The 26,346-nt window shown below is 39.1% G+C and overlaps 1 protein-coding gene across 1 annotated transcript in view; it reads left to right on the forward strand.

Moving 5' to 3' along the window:
* FBXW11 (F-box and WD repeat domain containing 11) overlaps positions 1-26,346 on the forward strand; it is a 138,989-nt gene that overhangs the window by 78,536 nt on the left and 34,107 nt on the right. Inside the window, exons 4-5 of the mRNA XM_029913751.1 lie at positions 16,790-16,976; positions 17,843-17,933. Of these exons, the coding sequence (XP_029769611.1) occupies positions 16,790-16,976; positions 17,843-17,933 (278 nt within the window). The remainder of the gene's footprint in view (positions 1-16,789; positions 16,977-17,842; positions 17,934-26,346) is intronic.

The following is a 26,346-nucleotide window of genomic DNA, read 5'->3' on the forward strand; positions in this document are numbered from 1 at the left end:
AGAGGTTGAAAGTGGCAGTTTTAAACTGCCCCCCTCACCCTAAGGAGCCAAGCTGCATTGTGGCCATTTCAGTCTCTTAATTGGGAACTGCTCAGTATCCCGAATTTAACTCACTTTCTTATCTACAAATTGACTACTGGTTGACAAACCGCTACTGAAAGATCAGTAGGGGTCAGATGGGGGCTCAGATAGTTCATAGAACTTGCTTTGAAAGAGTGGAGGGGGGACGCTAGCAAAAATAACATTCAAATTGGTAGAGTATTTAACTTTTTCCCTATTTTCTCATTTTACATGGAGGTATCCATAGAGGAAGGCGATATTGCATAAACCCCCATGAAACTACTTTTTACGTTTTATAAATGAGCCATATTGTCACATGGGGGACACACTACAGGTGTCCTGCAGTGACAAGAAACACCTCTAGCCACTGGGGAGGGACGCTCATACACATTTGCTTCATTATTTATAGTTGTAAGAGTCCTGACTAAGCTGAGCAGAAGACAAGGGTTCTGCAGTCTCATTAGTCTCCTGCTGACCAAGATGCATGTGTAGCCATATTTGATCACACAGAACTGGGGAACTTCTACATTCCAGCCTGGAATTGCTCTCCCTATTTGCATGGCTTCCGAGAGACTAAAAGCTTATAGGCTTGTTTCTGAGAAGATGTCTTGAGTTCTTGCTGCACAGGAGTCTATAAGTGGAATGTACACATTCGAATGGAAATGAATGGATAACTTTACATGCCCCCGATAAACTGCTTGAATACATTCCTCATCTCTTATTCTGTTAGATTCCTTCACTGAGTGAGGTAATATCTTTTATTGGATCAACTTTTGTTGGTGAGAGAAAGAGAAGCTTTTGAGCCACACAGAGCTCTTCTTCAGGTCTCTGTCAGAAGTTGACCCATCGTGTTTGTCTCATATCCTGAGACTGACACTGCTACAACTACACTGCATCCTTCACTGAGTGTCCTCTCTCTTATCCTTGCATGAATATATCAAAAGGTTTAGTTAATTAAAAAGAAATCTAAACGAACCCATCTGTAATGGGATGATGGAATCTTTACAAAGTTTATAGAAGCAACATTTTGGCCATTGTGCTTGTGAACTCAGTTTTTGGACATGGAAGACCATTTTTCCAGGTGATAGTGACAAACTTTCAGTGAGCTTCAGGCTCCAACTTTATGCTAAGCTGTTGAGTGCTATGAACACCACTTCAGGTGGGATTAGTTCCTGCTGATATTTTTTCATGCTTGCATGCCTGTCTTAACTACGGCAACAATCTAATCTATTTTCATCCAGGGAGTGTAAATAATTTCATCCACTCTGGTGTAAAATAAATTTACTACAATCATACTTCAACTTCCTCCCACACAAATCTTTATTTTTACTAACCATGGTACGTACACTTTGTTTACACTTTATACTGCTTGCAATTTCTCACTGATGTTGCATGTGGTTTCATAGAGAAATCATTAGAGCTTTGTCATTTGTTGAGTGTCTTTAAAGAAAAGACAATTACTTGTAATTGTTCTGCTTAAAATACACATCCAGAAAGATTATCCATCTCCCACCCACCTTTCTGTAGAACTGAAGATTTGTTGTAGTTTCGTTGTTGTGAAGAGGCTGGTGCTTCACACCCCCTGCTGGATGCAGAGTGGCTTTTTAGTACTTTGAGATTGTCTTAAATTTCATTTGTATGCAGGTGCACAGAATGATCTGTCTGAGGTATACCTTTTGTCTCTTGAAGGATGTGCATTATGTCGGACAGGATCATGCAGTTAAACTAGAAAGTGCTAGTTTACTTTCTGGATCTTAACTAAACTGTGTTAAGGCTTGATGAATTTCTCTGTAAAGAGTGATTAGGGCAGGGAGATTGATGTGTGGTGCTGCTGCTTCAGTGATGAAAATTTAGAAATATCAGGAAAACATGTAGTTAAGTATGTAGTGCATGAATAACTCACATAAAAGTTCCAGGCAGCTTGCTCTGAGCTGTTATAAATTAATACCATATTTGGCTAAAACTGTGTTAAAAGATAACTCTTAAAAATAACCTGTTTTTGAAAATAACTTGTTTGAAAGAATTAAGGTCCCTTTTTCAGACTTCAAAGGGAGAAGTTTAAGTAGTATTTGCTTGGTACTGTCCATTCTGAATTTTACACCTGTGCGAATGCAAGGAAAATGGAAAATGTTTGCGGTCTCTGGCTTCCTTTCTCTTCAGTGGAAAAAGTGATAATTATGGTATGCTTTTCAAAAAGCAGTGGTAGAATGTTTAGTCTACAGGGTTTTTTCTTACAGGGTTAGGTTGTGGTTAGTAAGTACTGTTATTAAAGGAAAAACGGTATATCATTCAAACTAAAGGCAAATCTTTACTACTTCACAAAGGTGATAGGATATTGCCAGAGACTGTCAAATCAGTTTTGTTGCAAATACCATGTTACTTGCCTTTTACAGTTTTCAGACTGATTAAGAAAAGCTTTGGATTCTTCTAAATATGCTGACCATGTTTCTTTTAGTATGTCAAATATTATTTGTACTAAGTAGACATTAATTCATAATAAAAGGTAATTTAGTTGTAACAGTAATTGAGTTCACCTTTGTGCCTTAATTAATAAAGGTTAAATGAAAGTTAAATGAATTTTACAATACTTTGCATTTTCTTATGCAAATCATGGATTTTTTTGTCAGCTTGCAACTTCGACCTTTGTAATAATATCTTATGTTGCCTTTGCCTAGAAAAATAAGGTCCCTTCTGCAGCTGTTTTGTATGTAAAAAAGCTGTACACTGTATTGAGCAAGTAAAATCCTGCCAAAGTTCTTTGAAATTTGTTTCTAAAATAACAAAAATCTGTGCAGTCTCATGATCTAAGCTACTGTTTCATATCCAGCTTTAGTCAGTTGCATGGAATTGACATCCCGCATTTGGGTTTCATTTTCATACAAAGTGATATTTACACATTGAGCTTTGAAATCTCTCTGGATTTTAATTGTTTTAATTTATTATTGAAATTAAACCAAACCTTCATCTGGTACCTATAATCACCAGCAGCTGTACCTTTTCACTGTTTTATATAAAACTACCAGAACACTCTCTGAGGGGGGTGATGTTATTGTTTTGTTTCTCTGAAAAGTATACTAATAAATGCTAGACATGCTTATTAAGGAAAATGTTTAGTTTATGGCTTCTTTCAGTTCCAAGTGTGTTTTTTAAATATATAAACAGACATGAAGGATAAAATGTGTATTTGTAGCCTTTTGATGGTATTCTGGATCTGAACTATATATTTTTTTAAAATGAGTTGAGTGAGAGATTCCTGCTTGGTGTCTGAGGTACTTATAAATGGCCTGTCGTAGTAGCTAGGCTTTGGACATGTTACTGCTGAATTCATTTGGATAAAGCGCACATTTCCACATTTTTAGTTTGATTTGATATAAGTAAATGTGGACATCACATTTATGATGTGAATTACCTGTAGAAAATTGAAGAATCAAGAAGGCATACTGGGCAAAACATTTCTGGGTAATTACACTCTACAGGTGGCTTTCCAGAGTGAAAGCTTGATGTGTTTCAATAACACCAAAGAAATACTGCAGTTCTTTTCCCCTTCTTAAAAAGGAGCATTTTTTCTTAATATGAGTTAATTGAGTTTAATTGTAACGTCAGTGATAGTTAATCAGTAAACTCTTATTTGTATCTAGTTTAATTTAATAGTAGATCCATAGGACACAACACTATGTTTTATTGGTATTGGTCTATTAATACACACCTCTGGTGTGTTGCAGCTGTGTGCTTTCAGTCACCTGAAATGTGGATTAATGGACCATGAAAGATGCATCAGTGTCTTAATTCTGCTGTTGGAGAGATGGTAGCTGGTTGGATCTAGCTTCCATTCTGACACCTTATTTTAACTTCTTTAACTTTGGATTGAAAAATAGTTTTGATCTAATTAATACCACAACTACTCTGCAAAAGAGCAATTCTTGTTAAGTCTGAATAAAATTAATGAACTGTGTTTTCAAGTACAAGTTAGTCATTTAAAAAAAAAAGTTGTCTAACATTTGTGTCTTAGCTCCAACATAACTTGTTACTGCCCTTTCAAACCCTTTGTGTAGTCAAATCTTCATGAAAACTCATGCTGTCTAAAGTTATGATTGGACTAAAATATTAGAAATTTATGGATTGTTTGGATCCTGCTTCTGTTGAGATAAATAAGTTTTTTGCCTCTGACTTGAGTGGTAGTAGGATTGCATGCTGTATGCAAGAGCATCGTCCTCTGTTCATTTTGCAGTATAGGAAACATTGTGGGCTTGGAGTGATATCACTGCAACGGTTTACAATCAATTCATGTATGAAAGTTCTCTCTAAGCTATAATGGCTAGAAACTTATTTGTTTAAAATGAAACTTAAATGTTGCAGAAGATAACACCAACTTGGTGCACCCATGCCCAGGTTGCAGCCAGAGGTTCCATCAAAAGGCTGGCTGTTGGGTTTTTTTTGTAGTTCAAAATTTAAAATCCTAGAATATTAAGGTTGGAAGAGACCTCAGGAGGTCATCTAGTCCAATCCCCTGCTCAAAGCAGGACCAACACCAACTAAATCATCCCAGCCAGGGCTTTGTCAAGCCGGGCCTTAAACCTCTAAGGATGGAGATTCCACCACCTCCCTAGGTAACCCATTCCAGTGCTTCACCATCCTCCTAGTGAAATAGTGTTTCCTAATATCCAACCTAGACATCCCCCACTGCAACTTGAGACCAATGCTTCTTGTTCTGTCATCTGCCACCACTGAGAACAGCCAAGCCCCATCCTCTTTGGAACCCCCCTTCAGGTAGTTGAAGGCTGCTATCAAATACCCCCTCACTCTTCTCTTCTGCAGACTAAATAACCCCAATTCCCTCAGCCTCTCCTCGTAAGTCATGTGCCCCAGCCCCCTAATCATTTTCGTTGGCCTCCGCTGGAGACTCTCCAATTTGTCCACATCCCTTCTGTAGTAGGGGGACGAAAACTTGACACTATATTCCAGGTGTGGCCTCACCTGTGCCGAATAGAGGGGAATAATCACTTCCTTAGATGTGCTGGCAATGCTCCTTCTAATACAGCCCAATATGCTGTTGGCCTTCTTGGCAACAAGGGCACACTGCTGACTCATATCCAGCTTCTTGTCCACTGTAATCCCCAGTCCTTTTCTGCAGAACTGCTGCTTAGCCAGTCAGTCCCCAGCCTATAGAGGTGCACGGGATTCTTCCTTCCTAAGTGCAGGACTCTGCACTTGTCCTTGTTGAATCTCATCAGATTTCTTTTGGTCCAATCCTCCAATTTGTCTAGGCCACTCTGGATCCTATCCCTACCCTCCAGCATAACTACCTCTCCTCCCAGTTTAGTGTCATCTGTGAACTTGCTGATGGTGCAACTCATCCCATCATCAATAAAGATGTTGAACAAAACCACCTCCAGGACCAACCTGGGGCACTCCGCTGCCAACTAGACACCGAGCCATTGATCACTACCCATTGAGCCCAACAATCTAGCCAGCTTTCTGTTCACCTTATAGTCCATTCATCCAATCCATACTTCTTTAACTTGCTGGCAAGAATACTGTGGAAGATGGTATCAAAAGCTTTGCTAAAGTCAAGATATTTCAGGCTGTCTGATTTTTAGGGTTATTTCTTTGACCAGTGGAATGTGTTGAAACTTTTGAATGATGTAAGCATTTTTGAGATTAAGACTTAAAATTTCAGGAAGGAGACATTTTTTATGAAGCTTATAATGATTTTGTTTTTTTTTTTCTATCCATTGAAATCTCATTACTCTACTCTACCAAATTTGCAACATTAAGTAGCTTTGGACACTGACTTTTACAAGTGACAATTTTCAAAGGTTCATATTTTTTTAAATCACCATTAATTGAAAACTAGGCATGAGTTTCCATCATGCAAGTTGACACATTTAAAAATGAAGAGAGATGGAAAGATGGTTTCCTTACTACCGTTTCATCAGCTCACTTCACTCGGATTTAATAATCTAATTATCTATTAATCACACTGAATTTTTTTTAAAAAGTCTTGCTTTCACAAGAAAATGCAATTAGAAGAAATTGCAAAACCAAAAACATTGTTTTTAAAAAGTTAAAATTGCTAAATATAATGTAAATGACATCACTTAAAAACCCAAGTGATTAAAAGAAATGTCTAAAGACCTCACAAATGTCTACCTAAATTATGTACATAAATAAACATGTATTCTAATAAAGTACAAGGAAATCCATATTTCATCACTACATAAGAAACACCTATGATCAAAATGCTGTTCCATCTTTAACCTCAAAATTTAAACCCAACACATTCATCTGAAAGCATATGCTTTCAGAACCTGACATGCTTCCGCAACCCCATTCTCTGGGTGTCTCTAAACTTCTGACTGTTAGAAACTCGTACTGGATGATGAGATGGATCACTCAATAAATTGCCCTGTTCTGTTCATTCCTTCTGAAGCATCTGGCACTACCCACTGCTGGAAGACAGGATACCAGGCCAGATGGACCATTGGTCTGGCCCAGTATGGCCATTCTTATATTCTTATAAGAAAGGTATCTAGAGGTTATAGTGGACCACAAGCTAAATATGAGTCAACAGTGTGATGCTGTTGCAAAAAAAGCAAACATGATTCTGGGATGCATTAACAGGTGTGTTGTGAGCAAGACACGAGAAGTCATTCTTCTGCTCTACTCTGCGCTGGTTAGGCCTCAACTGGAGTATTGTGTCCAGTTCTGGGCACCGCATTTCAAGAAAGATGTGGAGAAATTGGAGAGAGTCCAGATAAGAGCAACAAGAATGATTAAAGGTCTAGAGAACATGACCTATGAAGGAAGGCTGAAAGAATTGGGTTTGTTTAGTTTGGAAAAGAGAAGACTGAGAGGGGACATGATAGCAGTTTTCAGGTATCTAAAAGGGTGTCATAAGGAGGAGGGAGAAAACTTGTTCATCTTAGCCTCTAAGGATAGAACAAGAAGCAATGGGCTTAAACTACAGCAAGGGAGGTTTAGGTTGGACATTAGGAAAAAGTTCCTAACTGTCAGGGTGGTTAAACACTGGAATAAATTGCCTAGGGAGGCTGTGGAATCTCCATCTCTGGAGATATTTAAGAGTAGGTTAGATAAATGTCTATCAGGGATGGTCTAGACAGTATTTGGTTCTGCCATGAGGGCAGGGGACTGGACTCGATGACCTCTCGAGGTCCCTTCCAGTCCTAGAATCTATGAATCTATATATAAATTACATATGCATATGTTACATATGAGATTCATCAACAGTTCAATAAACTTTAAATATAGAGTTTTCTTAGATGAGTTTTTATACTGGATGATTATGTGGACAGTGTAAAATCTATGAGGCTTTCGGTTTTTATATGCTTTGAGTTTTTGAGTGATAAGTCCACTGTTTGCATTTAACAGCCTTAACTGATTTTGAAAACCAACGTGTTTTTTCCTTTTGGAAAAGTCTCTTTGAGTTTGTTCAAGCTCAGTTTTAAAATGTTTGTGCCATTCAGAAAATAACAAAAGTGGCACTGGCCCCTTAACCATAGAAGGGGCTTCAAAATTAATTCATACTTACATTTATTCAGTGTTTTCATGTACAAGATAGCATAAGCACATTGGACTAGTAATAAAACATTTTCACATTTGCTGAGCTCATGCTATAAAATGTAATTTATTTCAGTAGCTAAAACAGTTAACTATAGCTCTACAGAACATAAAATAACAAAGGCAAATATTCCAGTTCATTTTAGGGAGGATAATTATTTCGTTTATTACCAGGAGATGGCAGTAAGAGATAAATTTATAAGATTTAGCTTTTATGCTAACTTAATATGAACTTTCGTAATATGCCCTGTCACTTTTTTCCATTTGGAATTATTTCTCTACGTTTGACATTTTGAAGGAAGATACATTTCATGCCATGTTTGAAAGACTGGCACTTGATTACATTGCTCAAAAACATAAAGTAAATCAATGTCTGCAGTATGTCTGCGGTATATGGTTGAATAATTGCTGGATTAACTTCAATTATACGTTAGTTTAAGGTTAATCATAAAGTTACTAACACCCCTGCATCCCAAAGAGAGAAATGCAGTGTTCAAATGGAACATATGTAAACCTTTACCTTTTTATTGTGTTAACTTACAAAGTATTGCCTTTTTTCTTAAACATTCAGTCAGGAGTGAAACTCTGATCCATATCTGTTCCTGCTTGCATGTAGATTTGGTTACAAACTCCCCCCACCGTAAGAGTTGAAGTCAAGACAAGTGGTGTTCTGCGGGGCAAAAATGTAATTTAAAAAATGTGTCTGTTTTACCGCTAAACCAGTAGTGTCCCCTGTAACTTATTTTAATCTCTTATTCTTACCTGGTAATCATTGATCACCTGGACTATGCATCCTAGCAGGGCCGGCTCCAGGCACCAGCGAAGGAAGCAGGTGCCTGGGGCAGCCAATGGAAAGGGGCGGCAGTGCGTCCGCTGTCGGGGCGGCACAGGTCCGGAGTGGCGGCAGCACTTCGGCGGCAGCCCAGTTGGCCCGCTCTGGATCGGTGGCAATTCGGTGGCGGGTCCTTCACTCGCTGTCTTGCTCCTCGGCGGCACTTCGGCGGCAGCTCGATCGGGTGTTCCCCCCCCCCCCCCGCCGCTTGGGGCGGCAAAAAAGGTGGAGCCGGCACTGCATCCTAGACACGTTTTGCAGCCTTGCATGATTTTCTGTTTACTCACCTGTTAGTAATTGTTCTTGTAGGTGAGTGCAGTACCATTGCTGCGTGATTGAGAATGAGGGGTTGTAATGGTAAAGGGAGCATTTAGCTTTTGCGGTAAGCTTTATTAACCAGGGTTTGGAAAATCCACTTGTCAGTGAGAAGTAGGAAACTTTGTCAGGCATCAACTTTTGCAGAATCAAAGCTTTCGTTTTAAAAAAAAGTTCTAGTTCTTGTGGTTGTGACGATAACCTTCCAATGTGAACCTAGTGTAACTGATGCATTATCTTTTTCCTGAGTCTGCAGACAGCTCCAATGCCTCTGTTCTTTTGCAAGCTGCAGTTGGTAGAAAGTACCCTTATGGTAAAAAGGAAAGAACATTTCTATAGTTTACATTGGGAAATAACTGGAGTTTTGGAGGTACAGATTGACAAATTCAGAATTTGCAGATCTGCTGATGCTGTAAAAAGCTAATTATGTGGACACCAGAATCATTTAGCTCATTTTAAAAATGACTTCTAGAGGCAAGATTACCTCCTGGTCCAGCAGTTTAATGTACTTTTGCATTATAATAATTTAAGTTTAGTTCCTTCAGAACACTAGGTTATGCACTTTGTGATCTATTGCAAAGAATGTTCTGTAGACTTCAGTTTTTACAGTTAATCCCAAAGTTTTTGTATTTAGTGTTGTTGCAGGGTGTGATACAACTAAATTATCAGCTAAACAGAGCTATATCACCTTTTAATTGTATGTGGAGTCATTGCTTACCTAACCATTTATCTAAATACCAACATTGTTAGGTGCGTTAACATCTTTACCCTGTATTTTTGTAGAATTACAGGGGTAGAGAAAACTAAGCAAGTAATTGGAGAGCAGGTCGGTGAGTGGGACCTGGAGCAGGGGCTGTATAGAGCAGTGCTTCTCAAGCTATCTGATGTGGGGGACCGGCAATTTTTTTCCCCCAATGTGCCAGGGACCTGTGCCATATTATTATCCTATTTTACGCTCTTATGAGGAAACTCGCTGCGGACCGGCAGCCGATGGCTCGCGGACCGGTACGAGAAGCACTGGTATAGAGGCTTTTGAGATGAAAACGATACAGCGGAATGGGAACTTGGGAACCTTTTTGTTTACCCAGTAATCCCTATGTTACAGTATCGGGGTAAAAGGATTAATTGCCATATCCAGTGCTCCATTCACTTTGGGAGCTATTAATGCTAATGTAAAAAGGATTTTATTTTTCCTTTGTCAAATGTTGATTTGCTTGTCCTATGTGTTGGGGATGGTTAGTATCCTGCATTGAGAATATGGCATTTAATTAATTTATTGGACACTAGATGTAGTTGTTCCGTATAAGTACTGTTAAGGCTATTGATTTAAACTTGTTAAAAAGTCGACTTAAGCAGCCATGTTTAGCAGTTTTCTACTGAAATCTCAAAAAAATATATTACAACTATATTAAATGTTTCCCTTCTAAGATACGGGTGTATTTCCCCTTTCCTCCTACACATCCCACAGCATCAAAATCTGAAAACAGTGCAGTCAGTACAGCTTTATTGCCTTCCTTATTTTTAGCCTGTGAAGGTGTTCTTATTGTTTGCCACAAATTACTACATTTGATTTCACTATATCAAATCGGTTATTTTAAAATAACTTTTTAAATGACCACTTCATGATTGAATTTTCTCAAAAAAACTAATGAAATAAGAGCGCAATCAAATGAGAGAAAACTTTCTTTTTGCAAAATTGTCCTAAAGAAAAGCAGGATTTAGAAAATCAGAATTACAATATGTACTAGAATTAGTGGGACAGGTGCAGGTTAGAAGAACAAGTTTACCATAATGATCATGCTATATCGAACATCTCAAATGTCTACTTAAATATGCTGACATAGCATGTGCTATTGGTAAAGTCCTGATAATTGATCAGTGAAGATCCATAATCAGAAAGGGAATTGCCATTTTGGAGGCAATGAAAGTTGGGAACCTCTGACTGAAAAAGGCTTGCTTGTTTGAACTTGGTGATATACGAAAGATAGGACAAATAGTAAAAGGCCAGTATGGCTGCATCAGGAATTCTTTAATGATCTGAAAATCAAAAAGGAATCCTACAAAAAGTGGAAACATGGATGAATTGCTGAGGAGGAGTACAAAGAATAGCACAAGCATATAGTGACAAAATCAGGCAAATGAGTTACACCTAGCAAGGGACATAAAAGGTTCTTTAAATACATGAGGAGCAAGAGAAAGATGAAGGAAAGTGTAGGTCCTCTACTTAGCAGGGAAGGAGAGCTAATAACTGATGACATGAAGATGGCTAAGATGTTTAATACCTCTCTTGCATCAGTCTTCACTAAAAAAGTTAATGGTGTCCAGATACTCAACACAATTAATATTAACAACCAGGGGGAAGAATTGAAAAACAAAATAGGGAAAGACCAGGTTAAAGAATATTTAGATAAGTTACATGTATTCAAGTCAGCAGGGTACTTAAGGAACTAGCTGAAGCAATCTCGGAAGTGTTAGCATTTATTTTATGCAGGGCAAACATAGTACCTGTTTTGAAGGAGAACAAAGACGAACCAGGGAATTACATACTGGTCAACCGAACTTCAATACACCTCTACCCCGATATAATGCAACCCGATATAACACGAATTTGGATATAACGTGGTAAAGCAGTGCTCCGGAGGGCTGCACACTCCGGTGGATCAAAGCAAGTTCGATATAGCGCGGTTTCATCTATAACGCGGTAAGATTTTTTTGGCTCCCGAGGACAGCGTTATATCGAGGTAGAGGTGTATCTGGAAAGATACTGGAACAAATTATTAAACAATCAATTTGTAAGCGCCTAGAGGCTAATAGGGTTATAAAGAATAGCCAGCATGGATTTGTCAAGAACAGATCCATGCCAAACCAACCTAATTGCCTTCTTTGACAGGGTTACTGACCTAGTGGATGAAAAAACCACCCCCGAGCGATGTAAGTTACATCGACTTAAGCGGTAGTGTAGACAAGTCCTTTGTAAATTAAGAAAAGGTAAATGAGAATGTTATCCTACTCCATTTATTTGAATGACTTTTTTAAATACAAGACAATTATAACAGCTCATGGTTCATTGTCTTGAGCCTGTCATCTTAAAGCAAATATTGAATGATTTACACTAGTAGCAATATTTATAAGAAATCTTTACAGCTAGACCAAACGCAAAAGCAGTCCGTGTTCTTAAGACTAAGTTAAACTCTAATGTTGCAGTAAGATTAATTGGACCAAAAATAAATGCAACGTTGAGGAATTTGATCGTTTAGTTTCAGAAACAGTTGAGAAACCTCAGCATCCTGTCTCCAAGGATACAGGTAACTATCCACAGGATGTCACCAGAGAATCATTTTGCCTTAGCTACTGTATCATAAATCCCAGAATTGGGTAACCCTCTTTATCTTGGCTTTATAAAGGCAGCGTAATATTGTAATTTAAATACCTCTAACTACAGAGAGAGAACAGATACTATTCCTGCATCATCTCTTCAGAGATAGTTCAATAAGCTTGCACCAGTGCTCCTAATGGCAAAAATGGTACTCCATTAGTAAGGTTATGATTTCGTCAGTTATTTTTAGTAAAAGTCACGGACAGGTTACAGGCAGTAAATAGAAGTTCATGGAAGCCGGCAACCTGTCCATGACTTTTACTAAAAATAACCGTTGGGGGGCCCTGACTGAGAGCCCAAGTGCGGGGGCTGGGGGGCTGGAGGGAGAATGACACACAACTGACTGTTCGTGCTGGTGCGCGGGGGGGGGGGGGGGGGGAGGGGGGGGAAAGGACAGCTCCAACTCCAGCCATGGCTGCTGCGGGGGACAGCTCTGGCCATTGGGAAAGAGGGGAAGAACAGCTCCAGGCCCAGGCCCCAGCTGGAGAGGGAGGGGGGAGTACACACAACACAGCTCTGGCGCCAGCCCACAGCTGTGAGCGGCGGGGGAGAGGTAAGCTCCAGCCCCGGCCTCAGCCACTCCGGCAGGGGATGAAGCCAAAGAAGTCACTGGGCCCATTAAAGTCTCAGTCTCTGTGATTAAATCATATTCTTTACCATCAGATTCTGACAAACCTAAACTTCCGGGCCCAAAGAGAGACTTTAGCAATGCCATTTTTGTGACAATGGAATCAAAAGAGACTCACAAGTAAAGCAAAGTTATACCAAATGAGAGCCCATTGGCAGAGCTCCCTTCTTTGGCTGCAAGAGATGCCAGAAGCCATATCAAGAAAATGTTTATTTCTGTATTTCTCAGTCTGTTCCCTAGAGTTCCAAGTTTCCAGATCAGTTACTCAAATATTGGCTTGACCAGGGAAGTTAATGCATTTATTCAGCAATTGAGACAAGACATTCTTCCAGGTGGTCGTTGTTTTCTAATTACACTTGCTGCTGTCATGCACTCTGCAGCAGATGTAATTATATTCTGAGAACTTTAATTTCTAGCTTGAAACTCTGATTACTGGAAGAGGCATATTGAAATGGCTGCATTTTTAGACCACTGCTTGGATACACCTTGTAGATCAACTACATTCTCTTGCCCAAGTCCAAACACACAAATATCCAGAATCTAGCCCACCTGCTCAGGCAGATGCAGGTCATTGTTCTGTACCATGTTCCCTCATAACAGAACCCATCAGATAAGGTAATCTTTATTCTACAGCTGGACTACAACGTTAAACTTTTAGATGTTTTGGGTAATGTCAGTGATACATACAACTCCACTGAAGTCAGTGGAGATGCACCCAATGGTTTTCCAGTACATCAGTATATTTGATTATTTATATGGGGTGCTGCATGCATTCCCTTATGCACCTTATCTTTAATCTAAATATTAATTTATATCAAGAGTACTAGCTGGTAAGCAGTTTGAGCTCATTTAAAGTTGAACAAAGGTAGAAACAATTTAGACAGCAGGTCAGGGATATATATTCAGATTAGCCTTTAAAAGAATTAGGATCCAACTTTCAGAAGAATATGCACACTTAAGCTTCATTGGTGGATTGGTGAAAAGGCCTACTGAGCGAGGTCCATCACTCCTCCACTGGGAAATCACTGTTAGGTCCATTACTCATTTCAAAGAGCCTGGATTTTTTACCATATTAAAAATAGCACTAATCAGAGAATTCCAATATACACCTCTACCCCAATATAACGCTGTCCTCGGGAGCCAAAAAATCTTACCGCGTTATAGGTGAAACCGTGTTATATCGAACTTGCTTTGATCCACCAGAGTGCGCAGCCCCACCCCCCTGGAGCACTGCTTTACTGCGTTATATCTGAATTCATGTTATAATGGGTCGCGTTATATCGAGGTAGAGGTGTAGATGCCTTAGTTTTAGCAGATAGTATATGTCAAATTGTAGCAGATAGTATATGTCAAGGATTTCTTTGTCAAGTGTAAAATTTTCTGGGTGACAGTTTTTTCACTTGCTACTGTACCTCTTGATGGCCTAGTTTAAACCTAGCAATGAAAACAGTATTAATTTAAGAAGAGATCTATTTAAGAATGTTTCTATAGAGTCCTTCACTGAACTGCATATTAGTTAGGCAAGCCCTGTGGAAATTAATGAATGGTGAAGGGAAGAGAGGAAATTGCAGAAGAAATGGCTGTTGAGCTGTTTTAAATGATATCCATGCAATCAAGAATCAATAACAAAGCACTTTCTAAAGATGATGCAGATTTTGCAGCTACCAAGTCAAATTAGGTTTATCCAAATTCTTCTGTATAAATTATAGAATCATAGAAATGTGGGGCTGGAAGGGACAGACAGAGGTCAAGTCCAACCTCCTGAGCTGAGGCAAGACTAGTAGCCCTGGACCATCCTTGGCATGTGTTAGTCCAGCCTGCTCTTAAAAACTTCCAGTGAGGGGATTCTACAGCCTCCCTTGGAAGCCTAATAAGGAAGTTTATCCTTAAACTTAAAGTTTTTCATAATATCTAAAATTTATTACTTCTTGTCCTACCTTCATTGGACATGCAGAACAATTTATCACCATCCTCTTTAGAACAGACCTTAACAAATCTGAAGACTTATAAGATAACTCCCCCTCAATACCACCTTTCCCCAAGATTAAACACACCCATTTTTTTTGTAACTTTTCCTCATAGGTCAGGTTTTCCAAACCTTTTACCATTTTTGTTGCTCCTCTTATGGACTCTCCAATTTATCCACCTCTTTCCTAAAGTGTCATGCCCAGAACTGGACACAGTACATCAGCGCCACTGCAGCAGTGAAGACAAGGCTTAAAGTGTGTGCTCTCTTTAGTATACAGTTAAGAACCCTTAGTTTCTGAAGTAAGTTCAGGAGTGGTCATGCAGCGTGTTCTCAGGTTGTGGTAACAGCTTAATGGAAAAGGTGTTTAACCTTGACATTAGAAAGTGGAGAACTCTTGTGAGGTGGAGAACCCTTGTGAGAACTCCTGTTCTCACGGGTTCAAACAAGAAATTTTTTGGTGGCCTTAGAGTGCGGCCACCAACTCTTACTGGTGGCTGCGCTGACAATTTTTCCTAAAATATTTAACTTACTTTAGGAAAAACAAATAAATATACACATGTACAAATCACTGTAATTTATGTAGGATTTTTTTTCAGACTCGATACTAAAAATAATGTACAGTTGTCTCTATGCTTTACTGGACCTAAACAGAATAGAATCAAAATAAGGTGCTTTGCATGTTCTTCTCTTTTTTTTGTTTTTTTGGTTGCTGTTTTACTTTTTTTTGACTTGCTAGCTAGTAAGTCTGCTCCTGTGAAAACTGATATTTGCTGTGAAAAGCGTTATTAAAAAAATCTACAGACTTACTCAGCCCTGGCAAGCTAGGTGATAAATTAAGCTCTGAATAGAGAGGTGGGTAGTGAGGCAGCGGGGGCCAGGGGCAATGGAGGGCTGGAGAAGGGGGGCCATGGGTGATGGGAGGGAGGTTGAGCCTGGGGCCGGAGCCCAAAGCCCCGTGACTGGTGGATGGAGCCTGAAGCTCTGTGGCTGGAACCCAAAGCCCCTGGCCAGAGCCTGCTGCCCAACGCCCCAGGGCTGAAGCCGGAAGCCTGAGCACCACTGCCCCTGGGAAAGGGGAGAACTCTTGCTGGCTGTCTGCTCCTCTGGTGTTTGTGGCTCCAGAGGGGGGCAGGGCCCAACCCCTACTGGTGACCCCCAGGAAGGGGTGAATGCTTTGCCACTCCCCCCCTCCTCTCCAATCACTGCCCAAGAGGCTGTAGTCACAAGAAAACCCCTGATGGCCACGGTGGCCACATTTGAGAAACACTGCTCTACAGCATCCTTTCCAATACCTCTCCTGACCATCTCACAAGGATATGTCTGCATTTGCTCAAGAGGAATCTGATCATATACTGTGTTCATTTACTCTACATTGCCAGGGTAGGAGTTAATCATAAAAAGGAAGAATGGTAAGAGAAGAGAAATATGAAATGTTTCATTTGTGTTGTCATTTAGCAAACTCTAATATTCTGAAAAAGAGTTCAGCATTCCTGCCCCGCATCTGTGGTGGAATTAATATGGAGCAGAAAAGAAGCTGCAGAATAATCGTTGTGCTATTAATGCAATGTGGTGAATCCTGGTTTACTTTCATAGCCCAGCTTTCATAGAGTGGAATTCTGGTATGCAAAAGATGTTAGAAATAGAGAATAAAGAACTATTAACTTGTTCAAAATGTTGCTTCATGTGTCAGTTTGAATTCAGTGCTTCCTTACTGGTAGTTGTATTTTCTTATCTAACTCCTAGGCTTAATTTTCAGTGCAGTTGGTGTGTTTTTTCTCAAGTTATTAGTACTTTATTTTCAAGTTTGATTTGTTAGATCATAATGCCACTTTATTTTCTTGTGTAGTGTTAGGTAATTTATCCATAATGATACAGCACTAAGCCCTTCTATAAAACAAATATTTGTGTTAGTACTGCTCTAGTGCCTTAAGTAGAACCACGTTATCTTTTTCCTGAGTGTACCACACAAGCTGAGATCATTTAGTGGTTTACTGTCAAGACTGACATTTTGATTGTCCTTATTTTTTGTAGAGCAAGGCTTAGATCACATAGCAGAAAATATCCTTTCCTATCTTGATGCCAGATCGCTCTGTGCAGCAGAGCTGGTGTGTAAGGAATGGCAGAGAGTCATCTCTGAGGGAATGCTATGGAAGAAATTGATTGAGAGAATGGTGCGCACTGATCCACTGTGGAAAGGGCTCTCTGAAAGAAGGGGTTGGTAAGTACTACTGCAATATGTAAACTAATTCACCCAGCTTTGTAGGCTATTCGTAACAAATGTCCCTAATCCAGTGTTCTGCCAAAAGGTAAATTTATGGTATTGTTAGTCCTCGTAAATCTTCTGTGGAGAAGTGTGGGGGTGGTTAGGATAGACGGGAGGGGGGCATAAGTTGTATTAAAAATCTGTATTTGTTTAATCTGCTCCCTTTTTCTTCAGGTATCTTGCTCGATTTCCCTGCCCACCCCATTGCTTTTCACTTTTTGAGTTCTTATGGTAAATTTTACTCTGCAAAGTCTCACTGTAGCAGTTGTTGCATATTTATCCATATTACCTCTGAACTGTAATGTGCAACGCTGAGTACAGAAAGCTACTCAATATGCTTGTTAAGTACTTTGTCAAGTGAAATATTGCCACTTAAACTTTTGCGAAATGACTAATTAGAATTCAAAATTTTATTTCTTTCCTGGTAATACTTTGTTCCAGATTTGGGAAAACGGGGGTTTTCCATCTTTTGCAAATCCAGAGGGAGGTTCCTCTGTGTGTTTTTCCTCTCTAGCATCTTGCTTTACTGCGCTCTGTAATAGCATGCCCATGAAACTGCAGACTCTGACTCAAGACCTGTCAAAGGTGGGAAACCCAGCAATCCTTTTCTGAACCTCAAACATTTTTAAATACAGCCGTTATTGAGGTGTATAGTCCTTTAGACATTCTTTTGCATGGGTTAACTGACTTTAAGGTATCAAAGTATTGTTTGAGAATGTATATGCTGCGTTTTAGCTTAGTGCAGAATTATCCATTGTGCAGGGATTTTTGGTTTAATGTAATACTGGAAAATATAACTTTTTTTGTTTGTTCTTTGTTAGGGATCAGTACCTGTTTAAAAACAGACCCACAGATGGCCCCCCAAATTCATTTTACAGGTCATTATACCCAAAGATAATACAGGATATAGAGGTATGTTTTCCAACACAACTTTTTCAATGCAAATAACTTTTTCAAGCTAGTACATTTTCCTGATAGTTTGTTACTCTGATATATATTTCTAAACAGTGTTTTTAAATATGATGCATTATGTAATTGATTACACTATTTCTAGTACTAATTCTGATTTGCCAGGAAAATGCAGTAAATATGTGCAGTAATTTATTGGATAGAGTAAATACAATATGAAGATAACTTGGTAATGTCAATGTTAGAAGTATGTTTCTTTTTCTGAAAGACTTTGGGACTTTTCAGAAATGAATTGTGAAGTCTGACTTAACAGAATTCTAATATTTAATAGTCTCGTGCACCCCAAGACAATCACATGCATACTGTATAACCAGTTTTTCTATATAATTTGATTATCCTAACTTTTTTAAAAGTTCAGATTTAAACTTCTAATATTAAACATTAAAATACCAAGATCTATTTAATATTTTCATTTCCCCCCTTAATTTTAAGAGACTCAAGATAACAAATATAGCTGTCCTTACAAGGAGTGCAGAATTTTGTTGTCTTTCTTGAATGACTGTAGTAAGAGTCTACAATACGGTTATAACATAAAGTGCGTTTTAGGGATAAAGATGAGACAGAAATGACTTTTTGTTTGACAATGTGATATTTTGCTTACCTTGTAAAAGAGCTACAAAGTTATGGCTTATTTACTTTTCAACATATGTTTTTGACAGATTAAGGTCATCTTGGTGTTCACATATTAGAAGAAAAGCTTAGTCTTATCCAGTTAGCTATGTATCTGCCATAAAAATGTGTTCCTTAGACCAAAAACTGTAATGCATTTATTTCAGCCAGGTGATGGACATAAAAGTTAGTGGTCCAAAATTCATTAGTGAAGAAACATGTGTTTGTTGGTTAAGGCAGATGTGAACTAATGGAATCATTCTGTTATGGCAAATGTGAGCTTGTATGGCTAGCACTTCATGAACAAAATTACTCAAAACTCCAACCTGTCTGTAAAATTTAGCTACCCCGCAAATCAACTCTAACTCTCATTTTCAAATATATATATTTTAACAAGCTACTGATAACCATTCAAATGATTTTTTTCAAGTATAGATCTGAACATAAAATAAAGCCTAAGCAAAATAAAATCAGCCACGATATTAGTACTTGTTGGTTGTGCACCATACACCTTTACATACTTGTGTGGTGAGATAGCTTGTTTTATCCTTTTCTCTTCTGCATACAAGTTCTTTTAGCATGGTTGAAGTTGATTTCCTGAAATAAGATCCTTCTGGTATCGGTTAACCCATGCTTTGCTGTGATTGTCACCTGGCTTAGGCAGCAGGCTTCCCTCCGTTGCTTCAGTTTTATTTCTTGCTGGAGCCCCCTTCTCCATTAGTATGGGCCAGATCTTGTTCCCATTCAAGTAAGTAGCAAAAATAGCAGTATTTGGTCCTAAAAATTCTTTTACTACTTGCATCCTTTGTGCATCTTTATGTTATTGGCCAGAGTTAGAGATATGAAAGTTTTGAAACTGATTACCCTAACTGACAGGAAATGAACGGCCATAAAAGCTGAAAAAAAACCAAAACCCCAAAACCTACCCTGATGTCTATGATTGAATATAAAAAAATAATAATAAAAAAAAAAATCCAGCCTTGCGTGTTTTAAGTGATCTTACAAAGTGCGGGGGCGATATCAGTGAAATCTGTAAGTCTGATGGAGACATTTTCTTGTAACTGTGCAAGTTTCCAAGAAAATTAAACTTAAGATTGTAAATTCAAAACAGTATCTTAAGAACCCACCTTAATAGACCCACTGTACTAAAAAAAATTAAAAGAAAATTGATGTCATGGAAATTTTTGAGAGTTCACATCTTCAAAGCAAAACAAAGCCAAAAAAATCCCCAACACAACAAGCAAAGATACCAGGTGTTTCAAAATCTGGAAATGTAGACTCAAAGTATTTTATTGAACTGTAACTCTCCTCCCATAACTGCCATTCAAAATACATTTGGCCCTGGCCTGTCACATCTTTCATTAAATGAGGTTCCTCTGGAATCTGTGTAGTACTTGTAAAATGTACAGGGATAAGGTGGCTGTCTGTGACTGAGGATTCTGTTGGAACAAGGATATGTGAAAGTGATATGTGGTAGGTAATGTTTCTCCTGTAGTCTCTTAACTATACTGAGTAGTTGGTTGGGTGTGGCACATTGCATTGAGGGGCATATGTGTATGGTAAGTGGGAAGCTGTTGGTGTAGCTGGTATGTCAAAGGGCAGAGGAGAATCTGGCTTTGAAGATGCTATTTCTGTAGTCGGCAACTGGTACTTACATTCATACGCTGAATATGGAATATAACCTTGCCCTGTAGAAGGTATGGATTGTCTCTTTAACTCACGTGAAGGGAGGTGAGCATACAGGATCAGAGTTAAGGTGGTTTAGAGAACCGTAACTCTTGCATTTCTATACTTTCATAACGTTTTGGTGTTTTGCAGGTATCCTTAACTTAAAATGTCCTGGCCTTCTAATGCTTGGTGTCTGTAAAATAAAATATTCTATCAAGTCTTTCCCCAAAATTACTCATACAAACTTATAACCATAATTCCATTTTAACATTAACTTTTCTCTGGGACGCCTTAGGGCTTTGAAGAGGTAGCTTGATCAGTCAAGGGCTTTTTAAGTTAGCAGACAAAGAGATAAGATCCAATGTCTGAATGCCGAAGCTGGACAGAGTCAGACTTAAAAATAAGGCATACATTTTTAACAGTCAAGGCAATTAACCATTGAAACAGCTTTCTTAGGGATTTTGTGGCTTCTCCACCTCCTGAAATCTTTAAATCAAGATTAGAGGTCTCTCTAAAAGAGATGCTCCATCTCAATCACAAGTTACGGGCTTGATGTAGGAATCACTGGGTGGAATACTAAGTCGTAATGTTTATTCAGGATGTCAGACTAGATGATCATAACTGTCCTTTCTGGCCTTAAGATCTGTAAATTTATAAAACACTAGTCTGTACTCTTTACTGGCTGTCAGCGACATCAGGTGAATTCAAGGGGCTGGCTACCACCCACCAAGCCCCACATGGGTGTTGGCCGCACCAGACACTCACTCCTACTTAACATGCCATCTTTATTTGTCCAGGACACCTAAGCTAACTACTCAAAGGAAGCCAGGTCTTTCAGTTACAGGTCTCTCACTCTGGAATTCACTCTACCCAAAATCAGTGTAAGCCTTAGCTTGTCCATATTCAGGAAACAGACATGTCTTTGTCCAGACTTCTAAGGATATGAAGTCTCTCTTGTTAAGCCAACTCTCACTTCCAGAATCCGAAGCATTCAGCTTATACCAGCAAAATTTTCCTAGTCTTGGTCCTATGAAGTTGCTAATTTGGAGGGGAGACTGTAGATGGGTTGAGGAGTTGTGCAATTTGGGACTTGTTCTCTATGCTGAAATGTTTCTTTTCAATTTAAGCCCTGGGAAATGTTCACATGTTCCAGATGTTTCCATCCTGGATTAGGGTTGATGCTTTTAGTACCCTAAATTTCTTGAGCTAGTAGTCAAGGGTCGGATAATTTTTTCTCTTCTAAGGTCCCGTCATTTCTAATTCTTCCAATAAATGTTTCTGTGAGGTATGATTCATAAGGGCTCTCTCCCTGTGGACTCTCAGAACAAGTTGTTGACACAGTCCTTCAATCAGAAAGTCTGCAACACAAAAAGCCAGCTACAGCACTTGGACCCCTTTTCTCTAGGTATTGCTAACGGTGACAGACCCAGACCAGTGGGGTACAGGAGTCTGGTAGAGGGCAAATATACTGGTCACTGGATGAGTAGTTTTCTGTTCCCTGAATGACCAGTGCAGGGACCGCACTAGAGTAATCAGGAACCTGCTAGAACCAGTTAAGGCAGGCAGGCTAATTAGGACACCTGGGTTTTAAAAGGAGCTCACTTCAGTTTGTGGTGCGAGTGTGAGGAGCTGGGAGCAAGAGGCTCAAGGAACTGAGAGTGAGAGGGTGTGCTGCTGGAGGACTGAGGAGCACAAGTGTTATCAGACACCAGGAGGAAGGTCCTGTGGTGAGAATAAGGAAGGTGTTTGGAGGAGGCCATGGGGAAGTAGCCCAGGGAGTTGTAGCTGTCATGCAGCTGTTACAGGAGGCACTATAGACAGCTGCAGTCCACAGGGCCCTTGGCTGGAACCCGGAGTAGAGGGCGGGCCCAGGTTCCCCCCAAACCTCCCAATTGATCTGGACTGTGGGTTCTTCCAGAGGGGAAGGTCTCTGGGCTGTTCCCCAACCCACATGGTGAATCTCTGAGGCAAGAAAATTCGCCAATAAGCGCAGGACACACCAAGATATAGGAGGAACTTTGTCACATAACAAAAGGGTGGAGGTAGAGGGGTACAGCTTGATTTAATTTCATCCCCTCCGTTCTTGAGTTCTTCAAAAGATCATGCAGAAAACTGCTGTAAAAATACCAGACTTCATCTTAGGGGCCATTCATTGTCTGAAGGATTTTCTATCCTTGCTGATTTTTAAAAGCAGTGTTGTTCTCTTACTTCAAACCTTGTTCTATAATATCTATCTGTAACATCATCCTGTGTAAGCTTTGTGATCCCTACCTTTCCACAGGAACTGTAAATTCAGTATCCATCTTTGGCACACCACTTAAGTTGTTTTCCTGGTGACTATCACATTAGCACTCAGAAGGCAAAAACATGTTTTTACAATATATTTACCTGAAGTCCACATTTTTATTGTAACAAAATGTACATGTTATGACTTACTTCTCACTATCAATATTTCACATGCAAGGTACAAGGATAAACCAGAACCCATTGTTAAACTATTTTAACAACAAAAGGGATTTCATTAATTTATGCAGCTGGTACTAAATTGGGTCATAAGTGAGGATAAGTTCAGCAGAAAAATGGTCTGTCTCCATTGGATTGACTGAATGACAGAATTCAAAAAGTAATCTAAAAACCAAATTGACAATTGGAAGCAAAAATGAGGGATGGATAAAGAGCTAATTTAATTCTTTCCCTTGGGTTCTATTAGCATTTGGGGTCAAAAGTCCATGCAGCCACAAGGTGATAATAGCTGCAAGGTAATACAGCCTATGATTTGGCAAATTGAGGCTCCTTTGCCTCTCTGAAAATTTATTAGTGCCAATATCTGTTCTCTGCCAAATACATTTCTAGAATATACTGTCACTTCTGCAATCATTGAATGAGAAGGGACACTTTAGAGATCTGAAACAAATTCCTGAAAAAAGTCATGCAACACTCTCCACCTCTATTGTGAAAAGTAAATGAGGCCAAATATTTAATTAGGTTTTATTTCATAAGAGGTAGTCCAGTAATTTCAGGTGTTTCCAAATCAATTGTTGCTGAACAGCCAAGCTAATTACTTTAGGAACTCCCTTAAAGGGAAAACTAGTGTGGTGTTTGAGAAAACGAAATGTGGGTTTGCAAAATCTGTTTGTGTGGAGATCATCTTAGTTTGTCCGGTTAACCCTGTACTTGGAAACAGTCCACAAATATTGTGGTGCAGATAAACTGTTTTAAATGGACTACAGTAATAGGCAAATTGCCAAATAATAGGGTAAGTTTTATCGTTTTGATACCACAACTCCAAATCCCTGGACCTTTTCCATATGACTCATGGTCTGTCAAGAAGATTATTTGTACATGTTCTTCATATCCTGAAATACAAGGGAAGGTCCTTCATCTTGCTTCTGTGGAGACTGCAGTCTGCTTAATTACAATGAGAATATCAAATGAGATTTCCCCGAAAGAATGTTGCCAGGCCATCAAATAGACTCCATGTGTTCTTCCAAAAGTTAAGGGAGTTCATATTTAAAAAAATACAAGCTAGCTTTTAAAATCCTGGACATAAGAGACAAAACATGAAGAGGAAAGAGGCTCTTCAGTGGAGTCATTACTAAGATTAGGTGGGGAAAGATCTTTACTGTTTGTTTTTTGCCAAAGCTCTACTGTGTAATTTCAAAGGAAATACACCTCTACCTTGATATAACGCTATCCTCGGAAGCCAAAAAACCTTACCGCGTTATAGGTGAAACCGCGTTATATTGAACTTGCTTTGATCCACCAGAGTGCGCAGCCCTGCCTCCCCCAGAGCACTGCTTTACCGCGTTATATCCGAATTCGTGTTATATTGGGTCGCGTTATATCGGGGTAGAGATGTACATTTTTATAGTAACATTTACAGTATTGGAGTGAGATGACTGAAAATTTGGATGTATACAGCTGGCCAGATTTTTCAAGTTATCTTCGTTTGAGAGCTTATCATTAGTGGCAGGTTTTTTTAAAGGGTAGTTAAGTTTCCTTAAATGAAACTATTGACAAATAGGGGGATGCTTGAGTGTGTTTTTAAGCATGTAGGATGTGCTCAGACAACAGCCAGGGTGGCCAAATAAGTATCTACTTCAATATATTTCTAACTATATTTTTCATGGTATCACACAGTCAGTTATTAAATAGTGATGTTAATCTCAAATGGAAAGCAAAATGTGTAATATAGCCTTTGTTGGATAGTTGTGTACTGTCAGCTGTTCTGTTTATTATTGGTGCATATATCATTGCAGTAACTCACACGCTTTCCCTCCCCATTTTCCTTGCCCTTGGGTTGTAAGGTGTTTTTTTTTTTTTTAAATCTCCCCTGGAGAGCTGGAAGGGATTGAATTATGTTGCTCAGGTATCACATTACCAATAAAAAAAAAAAACCAGCTATCGATCTTTCCCTGCTGTCAAGAAGGCATGACTTCTTATGTCTGGAAGGTGTCATGTTGATTTAATTTCTATGTATTTGAGTTACAAGGTTTCTAGAATCCTTGCTGGGAAATACTTACCTTGATATCTGCTTCTTCCAAAAGGTAGTTTGTGGTCTTTTCAGTTTGCAGTCCTTACCAGGGACAGTATCGCATCATTTGAGCAGCTATCTTTATTTGGATGTAATTTAAATTATTTAAAAGTTTTTACACTGATAGCCAAGCAAAGTGAAATCTGCTTTGCCTGTGCTATCTGTTCAGTGATGTAAACAGACCAACAAAAGGTAGATACATAGAATCATAGAAATATAGGACTGGAAGGGACCTCAGTGGGTCACTAGTCCAGTCCCCTGCACTGAGGCAGGACTAAGTATTATCTAGACCATCCCTGACAGGTGTTTGTTTGTCTAACCTGTTCTTAAACTTCCAATGACAGAGATTCCACAGCCTCCATAGGTAATTTATTCTGGAGCTTAGCTACCTTTACAGTTAGGAAGTTTTTCCTAATGTCTTACCTAAATCTTCCTTACTGCAATTAAAGCACATTACTTCTTGTCTTGTCCTCAGTGGTTAAGGAGAACAATTTATCACTTCTCTTTATAACAGCCTTTTACGTACTTGAAGACTGCTATCTTCTCGAGACTAAATAAATTCAGTTTTTTTAATCTTTCCTCATAAGTCATGTTTTCTGGACCTTTAATCATTTTTGTTACTCTCCTCTGGACTTTCTCCAGTTTGTCCACATCTTTCCAGAAGTGTGGTGACAAGAGCTGGACACAGTACTCCAGTGGAGACCTTGTTAGTGTGAAGTAGAGTGTCTTGCTTACAACATTGCTGATAATACGTCCCAGAATGATGATCACTTTTTTGTTTGCAACAGTATTACGTGTTGACTCATCTTTAGTTTGTGATCCACTAGAACCCCCAGTTCCTTTTCTACAGTCATGGGAAGTCATTTCCCATTTTGTGTTTGTGTAGTTGATTATTCCTTCCTAAGTGTAGTACTTTGCATTTGTCTGTATTAAATATCATCTTATTTATTTCAGACCATTTCTCCAGTTTGTCTGGTCATTTTTAATCCTACCCTCCAAAGTGCTTGCAACCCCTCCCAGCTTGGTATCTATCTGCAGACTTTATAAGTGTATTCTCTATGCAGTTATCTAAATCATTTATGAAGATATTGTATAGAACCAGACCCAGGACAGATCTCTGCAGGACCCCACTCAATATGCCTTTCCAGCATGATTGTGATGGGAGACTTCAACTACCCAGATATCTGTTGGGAAAATAATACAGCAGGGCACATAACCACCAAGTCCTGTGTTTTGAATGATTTTGTTAGTTGTTTAAAAAATAACCTCATACCCCTCTTCATCCTGGTTAGGTGGTCTATATTAGACGCCTACCATGACATCACCCTTTTTTTACTCCTTGTATCCAGAGACTTTCCACAGGTCTGCCTCCCACTTCTTTCTCAGTCTCAGTGCAGGTGTATACATCTTCGATATTTCTAGCACTCTTCTTCTTCCCAGAGGCTGGGGGTAGGTCTACTCACCAATACATTGCTGGTGTTCTGCAGTCCCCCATATTTCTCTCTCTCTCTCTCTCTCTCTCTCTCTCTCTCTCTCTCTCTCTCT

The sequence above is a fragment of the Terrapene carolina genome, unplaced genomic scaffold (genome assembly GCF_002925995.2).
Source record: "Terrapene carolina triunguis isolate 2854851 unplaced genomic scaffold, T_m_triunguis-2.0 Scaffold838, whole genome shotgun sequence".
Classification (NCBI taxonomy): Eukaryota; Metazoa; Chordata; order Testudines; family Emydidae; genus Terrapene; species Terrapene triunguis.